This window comes from Cetorhinus maximus, chromosome 17, assembly GCF_964194155.1.
Source record: "Cetorhinus maximus chromosome 17, sCetMax3.hap1.1, whole genome shotgun sequence".
Lineage (NCBI taxonomy): Eukaryota > Metazoa > Chordata > Chondrichthyes > Lamniformes > Cetorhinidae > Cetorhinus > Cetorhinus maximus.
Window position 1 is genome coordinate 47,484,581 of NC_135895.1, and position 9,112 is coordinate 47,493,692.

Here is a 9,112-nt window from a genome sequence, read left to right on the forward strand (position 1 = left end):
CACACCCCGGGGCCATCCATCCAGGTGACTCCAGGAGTGTCCAGTCCATATGAATCCCCTCTTCCTGTGTCCCGAGCAAATCCAACTCCACAGGCTGAGGAGCGTGTCACTGCCACACAGCAGGACCCTGAAAGCAGGATGAGGATAATGAAGATGTGGGTGAGCTCTCCAGGTCTCCACTCTCCAGAGGACACCCATCCAGGTCATCCAAGAGAGAGTGTCACAGTCAGCAGGCTGCCTCCACCTCTGCTGTGGATGTCGGGAGAGCACCAAGATGTAACGGCAGGGTTAGGAAAGTTAAGAAGCATTAGTTGCACAGCATTGGCACGTGTGTTAATAGCTTATACATAATGTTCACTATTGTAAATAAACTCCCAAGAATGTCTCCTTGCCTATGGCTCCTTGTTCTGATGAGCAGTGTTCGTGTCGTTCAGAAACCTTGGTCCCTGCACATGATAAAAGCAGGTGTCTCAGTCTAGGACCTTTTCCCGATGCTTTGTGCAGCCTTCCCAGCATACTGATGGTGTGCCTTCACTGTCACTGGTCACATGAGTCATGCCTGCACCTCAATGGGGCTTATCATTGCTGCCAGAATGTCCTGGGCCAGGGGATACTGAGTTCCATCATTCTCTCTGTTTGCTCCCAGCACCTTTGAGGTGCAGCTGGCACCCCATCTCATCTGCACCTGTGTCTGGTGACAGTGTGGTCCTGAAGGGTTCAGCTCATGAAGGATGCCATAGGATCAGGAGAAGTTGAAGTTTCCCTACTGCATCTCCAAGCCATCTACCATCAGCCACACAGGAGTCAGACATTCACATAAGCTATGTGAGGATCTCTGGAGTGTCCCCTCTGCATGTTGTCATCATCCTTCTGGAATGTAGGGACTGTGGACATCCCCACTGCGTCTCCATGACAGAAGCCTTATCACAGAGGGTATATGTGCTGCCTGCCATCAGCTAGAGAGGAGTCAAACATTCATAGATGCAATGTGAGGATCTTATGGTGTTTCCTCACTGCAAGTTACCATCATCCTCCACAAATCTAGCAACCATCAGGGCCTCCCGAGCACGCCTCATCTAGCCAGTGCGATGGCCTCATCGCCATCATCCTTGCCTTTGAGGACCTCCTCACCCTCATCCCCATTGACGTCCTCCTTATCAAAGGAGACATGCAGCTCCTCCATCTCCTCCTCAGCCAACTGCTCTCCCCATTGCAGCACCAGGTTGTAAAGGGCACAGCAGGTGATGACAATGCGTGACACCCTCTGTGGACTGTATTGCAGGGCTCCAACAGACTGGTCCAGGCAGCGGAACCTCATTTTCAACACTCCGATGGTTTGCTCCACCAAGGTGCGAGTTGCAGCGTGAGCCTCATTGTACCTTCTCTCTGCTGCAGTCAGAGGCCGCTGTACGGGCGTCATCAGCCACATCCTCTATGGGTAGTCCGTGTCCCTGAGGAGCCAACCCTGCAGCCACTGTGGACCCTGGTAAACGTCAGGAATCTGAGACCTACTGAGAATGTAGGAGTCATGGACACTCCCTGCAAAATGTGTGCAGACCTGTAGGGTGTGCTTGTGGTGGTCGCACACTGGCTAAACATTCAGCGAGTGGAAGTCCTTGTGGTTGACATAGTTGACAGCTTGTTCCCATGGAAATCTGAGCACCATGTGAGTGCAGTCGATGGCACCCTGCACCTGTGGGAAACCTGAGATCTAGGCAAATCCCTGAGCTCTTGCTTCCTGGCTTTCCTGATCCTGTACGAAATTCACAAAGTTGTATACATTCGTGAAGATGGCATCTGTGACCTCATGGATACATTTATACATGGAGGCTTGAGATACCCCAGAGAGGTCACCTGTGGAGCCCTAAAAAGAGCCACTGGCATAAAAATTGAGCGCCACTGTCACTTTCATGGCCACTGGCAGTGAATGTCCTCCATGTTCCCTTCGCTACACCTCGGGAACTTCATATTAATACATTTTCATATCATTATAAGCCCAGCTCGCCAGAATCATCCCCCCACATTGGATCATCCAGGGACATGTTTCACAACACCATGGTGCCAAATTCTGCAGCCGGTGGCAGATGTGACCAACCAGTTCCCTGGTCATGCACAGTCTTCGGTGACATTTGTTCTCAGTCAACTGACAGGCGCCATCTATAGACCTTGGGTCTAGCTAGGCGCTGACCAGCAATGGCTCACTGTGGCTCTTCAGGGGCATGCACAGGAGCCCCAGCCACCCCTTCTTCCTGAGGGTGTTGCTCCTCCCTCTGCCAAGCCAGGCGCCTCTGTCGCTCTCCCCCTTCATTTCTGCTTTCTGTAAGCCATGAGGCAGACAGTGAGATCATCAGGCTCGATACAACTGATGCACTCCTCATGCAGTATGAAAGAGAGAGGTGTACATTAGCTTGGGTGTTCTAAGAACCTCTCTTGACTAAGTCTGAAGGCCCATTAATGCAACCCAAAGAGTGCTGGCCACCACTTGAATGGTCAGAGTTTAGTGCGCTGCATGGCTACCTGAAACCCCACCGGCCTCTGCCTCACTCCACCTGCCTGATTGGCGGCAGCTTCGCCCACTGAACTGCATGCTATGCTCTCAGCTCAGGCACAGGCATTCTCCTAACCTGCACTGCAAGGCTGCACTGTTAGCCTGAACCATGAGGGAGACTGGTCCAAACCTGAATGATGACATTGCGAGGGGCTGTGAGCGCCTCCACCAGTGTCTGCTCCATGGCCAGCTTCCACAAAGAGATTGTACACCATGCCCAGTTGTCCAATTGTCCTGCAGTCCACTAAAATGCTCATTAGTTTGCAGTCTGTGCCCGAGGGGTGAAATGCTCTGAAACATTTAGTGGCACTTTCAGGCCTCTGCCTTGATTGGGCAGATAAGCTAGGGACCTGTCTCCAAGCTTGTCAATATAGCTGCGCCTGAACTGTCTCAGCTGTGGAGGAATGGTCACTTTATACAAGGGTTTCCCTAATGCGTGGCTGCTTCCCTCCCCACCCCCCAACAATTGCTTGTGTACTACCATCAACTGCAGTGCATCTCTTGCCCTTGCACCACACTGTCAGCCAGCCGAGAAAAAGTGATTTTCTTGTGCCCTTGCCTGAATGTGCGGCGCTTCAACCTTGAGGCCCAACAGGCGGCCCTCGTGAGCACTGCGCAACGTTACTATGCACTCACCTCCAAGTTCCCCCCAAAGTGCAGCATGCCAGGTGCACGCCTTAGAAATACTGTTGTGAAACTGGATGATTCAACGTGGGGGATGATTCCGGCTAGCTGGGCAGATGTTGTCACGACCCACTGGGGATAGTGTGCTGCAATATCAAGCCCCACTGCTCCCTGAGCCACAATAAATGGAAAAAAAGTTTGATCAACACAATTAATTGTTTAGTTTAGGTTAACAGAATACGAGCATCAGGTTTGTTAACTTAATAAGTAAACAACTGTTTATTGAACAAACTGTTGTTAACTCTATAACCTAAACTCTACCCCTTCTTAAATCCTTATACACACACATAAGGCACACAAAAACATGGATTTTAAGGGTAGGATAAAACAGTTCAATAGCACCAATTCCAGAGTACCTGTTTCAATGGGTTGATTTTGATCGATGTCTTCCAAATTCCTTTCAGTTCTTGTTGATGACACAAGGTGGTCTTCCAGCACTTTCAATCTTTCGTTCACTGGTTGAGCACTTGCCTTTTAATGTTCCTAACAGTGATTTTCCCCCTTGCCTCTTGACAGGAGTTTTCAGACAGAAAGAGCAGCTTATAGAGATATGAAAAGAAAAAAGCCAGCTAGCTATTATTGTGGAATTACTGGAACCTCCCACACACAGGAGAAAGAGGCTTTAGGTCTTGTTCCTTTCAGGCTAGGAACTATTCTGCTGCGCTCCTTCTCACACAATACCTGATCACCTGGTCAGGAGCCAATTGAACGGCTGTTGCCAGGCAGCTCCCTTGGTTCAGGACTCCTTTCTGGCATCTTTCTTTCATGGCACGCTCTGTTCCAGGACTGCAACATTGTATGTATCTCTCATCCTGTTCCAGTGGACATGTGGGAAGGGTTTTGAATGAATATTTTGTCTCCGTGTTTACAAAGGAAAGGGAGGATGTAGATATAGTAGTCCAAGAGGAACACTGCGAGATATTGGACGGGATAGTCATAAAGAGAGAGGAAGTACTCGAAGGGTTGAAATCCTTGAAAGTTGTTAAGTCACCAGGGCCAGATGGATTGTTTCTGAGGCTGCTGAAGGAAGTCAGGGAGGAGATAGCAGATGCTCTGAGGATGATATTCCAATCTTCACTAGATACAGGGGAGGTACTGGAGGATTGGAGAAATGCAAACCTAGTTCCATTGTTTAAAAAGGGATCAAAGGAAACACCAAACAATTACAGGTCAGTTAGTCTTACATCAGTGGTGAGCAAATTAGTAGAATCAATCCTGAGAGATAGGATTAACTGTCATGTGGAAAGGCATGGACTAGTCAGGGATGGTCAGCATGGATTTGTTAAAGGAAGGTCTTGCCTCACAAATTTGATTGAATTCTTTGAGGAAGTGACAAGAAGGGATGATGAAGGAAGTGCAGTTGTGGTTGTATACATGGATTTTAGCAAGGCATTTGACAAGGTCCCACATGGCAGATTGGTCAGGAAAGTAAAAGCCCATGGGGTTCAGGGTAATGTGGCAAACTGGGTAAAAGGTTGGCTTTGTAACAGGAAACAAAGGGTAATGGTCAATGGATGCCCTTGCGAATGGAAAGTTGTCTCAAGTGATGTTCCACGGGGCTCGGTGTTGGGACCCTTGCTGTTTGTGTTATATATTAATGATTTGGACGTGAACGTGGGGGGCACAATTGGGAAATTTGCGGATGACACAAAGATTGGCCGAGTAGTGGATAGTGTAGAGGATAGCCATAATCTCCAAAATGATATAGATGGGTTGGTGGAGTGGGCGGTAAAGTGGCAGATGGATTTTAACATAGAGAAGTGTGAGGTCATACATTTAGGGAGGTCAAACAGTTATAGGGATTACACAATAAATGGGAATATACTAAGAGGGGTAGATGAAGTGAGAGATCTTGGTGTACAAGTACACACGTCCCTGAAGGCAGCAGTTCAAGTAGACAATGTTGTAAAGAAGGCATATGGAACGCTCTCCTTCATTGGCAGAGGTATAGAATATAAAAGTAAGGATATAATGTTGGAATTGTATAAAACACTGGTGAAGCCACAATTGGAGTATTGTGTGCAGTTCTGGTCACCACATTTCAGGAAGGACGTAATAACTCTGGAGAGAATGCAGAGGAGGTTTACAAGAATGTTGCCAGGGTTAGAAAAGTGTAGCTACGAGGAGAGATTGAATAGGTTGGGGTTATTTTCCTGAGAACAAAGAAGGCTGAGAGGTGACTTGATTGAGGTGTAAAAAATTATGAGGGGAAAAGATAGAGTGGACAGGATAAAATTGTTTCTCTTGATGGAGAATTCTAGAACCGGGGACATAGACTCAAGATAAGTGGCAGAAGGTGTAGGGGGGACATGAGGAAGAACTTTTTTACGCAGAGGGTAGTGGGTGTCTGGAATTCACTGCCCAAGTTGGTGGTAGAGGCAGAAACTTTAAACTCTTTTAAAAAGTACCTGGATCTGTACCTAAAGTGCTGTAAGCTGCAGGGCTATGGGCCGGGTGCAGGATAGTGGGATTAGAAAGGGCAACTGGGTGTCCTCGGGCTGGCATGGACAAGATGGGCCGAATGGCCTCCTTCTGTGCTGTAACTTTTCTTTGGTTCTATGTCTTTCAAACTGCAGCCATTGTAATTTTAATCCACGGTCCAACAGAAAATAAAAAGGTATGTTCTTTACAACAATCCAACAGAACTAAAAAGATATGTTCCTTATAATGTATTAAAATGAAGTTCCAGACGTGTGGTGGGCAGAGTGGACGATTGCAAACTGGTTTCACGATGTCGTGAAACAGATTTTTAGCCTTCCCGCCATATTGTCTGCTCACACCCGCCATGATGCCTGATATCAATGGGTGTGGAAAATTCCACCCTTTATACGGTCTTGGAGGATGACCCAACTATGAACAGCATCATCTTGCCGTGGATGGCAGCATTCCAGGCTGGCAGGCTAAGTGGCAATAGCAAGACCCCTGGCGGAGTGGCAGGTATGGGAGAATGAATAATGCCTTCCTAAGAGAGGACAGCAGGCTTGTGCTCCATGGTGCCACTGCCCCTGTCCCAGGTCATGCCTCAGCAATCCTAATAATCTGTTGTAGGACAGATTTCTGGACTCCTGTGAAAGTCTGCAAACCCTTTTGCTCATTGTAATCCACAGCCATCATGGTAAATTATGAGGGTGTGTGCCAGAAAGCTGACTTCACATGACTTCATTCTGAGCTGCCACTGCAACACCCAGATGTTGGCATACATTGCATGCTTGTGCTGCAATGGAAGTTGATGCATCACCCATCAAATGCTGCATCATGAATGGGACCGCAAGTGTTCTCATGGGGTTCGCCACCACTTCCACAATGGAAAGGATGGGCTCCAAGCTCTGTGCAAAGCCTGTGCCAAGTTGTTGCTGGACTTCTCCATGTATCTTCATTGACTGCAGGCTTTCTGGCAGGCTCCCCAATAGAGCAAGCATCTTGTTGTGCATAGCCATCATTGTTCGTCTGTAGCCTGCTCCATAGAAGTGTTCATCTCAGTTCTATGCAGCAGAATTCATGTGCAATCTCACCCTCCAGCAAGTGTTATCCTTTCCCTCGGCCTTAGTTGCAGGCCACATGTGTCCTGTGTCTCACCATGTAAAGGTTCAGCCTCCTACCTCCGGCTATGTAAGCATGAAACAGCGTGATGGTGCATATTCTGCATTATTGTCTTCTTGTTGTCCTTTCACTGTCTGGCCAGGTTGAAATCCTAGGTATCTGAAAGAAGAAAGACACAAGGGTACAGTTATGATGTGGGAGGGGCTTTAAAGTAGGAAGCAAATGCTTTCACCATCTGCAGCTTGTAAATCTGAAGAGAATTTTGGATGAGGGGGAGGTGGGATGTGAGAGGGAGGATTAGGTATGAGGATACCATCATTTTTGACAGTTTCAGAGCCTCCAACTTAGCAAAGGGAGTTGCAATAGTGGTCTGCACCACCTCCTCCGTTGTGACCAGGATATGTAGGCGCACCCATCTCCACCGACCTCCCCCTCTCCCCCCACCCCCAGTTAGCACTTGCTGCTACCTGTTGTGTGTCACCTTGTCGTGCAAGAGAAACTAAGTGCGGTGCAACGTACTTGCACCTCCACTAAAGTTGAATATATGCCCATCATGGTTGAGTAGCTGGCAGTGTGTGAAAGCTGTGAAATGTGGGTGTCAGGCTTGCAGCAGTGCTAGGTGTAAAAGGATATGTTGGAGCATATGAATGACTTGAATGAGGCCTGATTGATAGAGATTGTTGGTAAGTGAGTTTTATGCGTGTGGTGAATTAAGCAGTGTCTGAAACCATTGTGCGGTTGGAGGGAAATGGCATTTGAAGATGCATTCACTAACCTTGATCACTCATGTGGCATCATTGGACTTCTTGCGGCACCGCATCCAGGCCTCGGAGCTTGACTCCTGACATTGACCTCCATGGCTATTTGGTCCCATTGTCTTCTGAATGTGTGTCTGGAGCACCTTCAGGCTCCTTACTGTTACAGGACATCTCTCCTAATGATCAACCCCTCCCCAAGGCCCCCAGTCCAGCATGTGAAAGCCGTAGAACCTGGTATCTCCCATATTGTTCCATTATTCAATGGTTCACAGGTCAGATTCTCTTCCTGCATGACAGCCAACACCTGCTCCAGCCACAATGAACCTCCCTTTAAGAGGTGCTGATTAGTTATAAGCAATGCTAGCCACTCCCAACATCGGTCCCCCGCTCAGGAGTCCAGCCAATCAACAATGCAAATAGCACTGACTGGACATCCAATTCATTTAAAACAGGAGGGAGCATGAAGTTGACATATTGCCTGCATTATAGTCAACAGGGGCAGTTTAATTGTGCATTGCAATCCCTGCGCCTAGTTTCAGGGGCTATCGAATTTAGGCTCCGCAGTGTTTTCCAATTCTGCCTTTAAAAGGTATTGCTACGAGAATTCTGCAACAGGGATATTTTGGTTACAAAAGAATAATTCAATTGCCATTGATTTCATAACAATATGCAATACAACTTTTTTTCATGTTAACATTATTTGCATTGATTTGTTTTTAAATCCTTAATTTTCAAATGTTTCATTTTTAGTCTAGTACTTGCTTTAATCGAGATGCTGTGAAAGCAGGCACAGGACGTCGCTTCCTTGGTGGTCTTCTGGATGACACTTCCTACTGCTATACACTGGAAGTTTCCTTTTACAGTTATGTCGTGGGAGGAACTACCAGCACAGTTCCTTACACTGAAGAAGCCTGTATCCTTTTAATATAAAGAGTTTAATTAGATGTTATCTTATGGGTGGATACAGTTACTGTTGGGGAGAAAGTAAGCATGAGGTTGTTTAAGCGCAAGAAATGAGCTATCAATTAATCAAACTAAGTTCATTAACTATTGATTATTTTTGTTGCTGCCTTGAAAATATCTTCAAGAAGTGAAGTGGTGAATGGTAACAAGTATATATAAATCAAATTGTAAAACTGCTTGATGAAACTTATCTACTTGGGTTTTAAGAAACCTGTCTATTTGATCAAAATTATCCACAATAATTAATACCTTTTCCTTTGGGAATCAATATTAATTTTACTGGATAATATACTAAACCCAGTAAATTTGTTCGAAAATTCAGTGTTCAATGTTAATATCAATCCATAATTAGTATTGTCAAACATCTCAAGGCATGATTTCAAATTCAAGTATGTATATGTGTACACACAGAACTTCCAGCTCTACATTTCCATGTCTGTCAAGCCCTTCACTCCCTCTGTGTTTTCAGATTGCTTGTCCAGACTCGGATGAGACACAATTTCCTCCAGTTACGCAATATGAAAACTAAAACCATCATTTTTGAAGTTCACAATCATGATGTCCTATTCAAACTTGAGCTAACATACTGGCATATCAGAGTGAAGTGCAACTTTGGCAT

General features: G+C 46.5%; 1 protein-coding gene across 1 annotated transcript in view; it reads left to right on the plus strand.

Moving 5' to 3' along the window:
- agbl4 (AGBL carboxypeptidase 4) overlaps nt 1-8,460 on the plus strand; it is a 1,138,261-nt gene extending 1,129,801 nt beyond the window's left edge. Inside the window, exon 11 of the mRNA XM_078561909.1 lies at nt 8,281-8,460. Within this exon, the coding sequence (XP_078418035.1) occupies nt 8,281-8,460 (180 nt within the window). The remainder of the gene's footprint in view (nt 1-8,280) is intronic.
- The last annotated feature ends 652 nt before the right edge of the window (nt 8,461-9,112 follow it).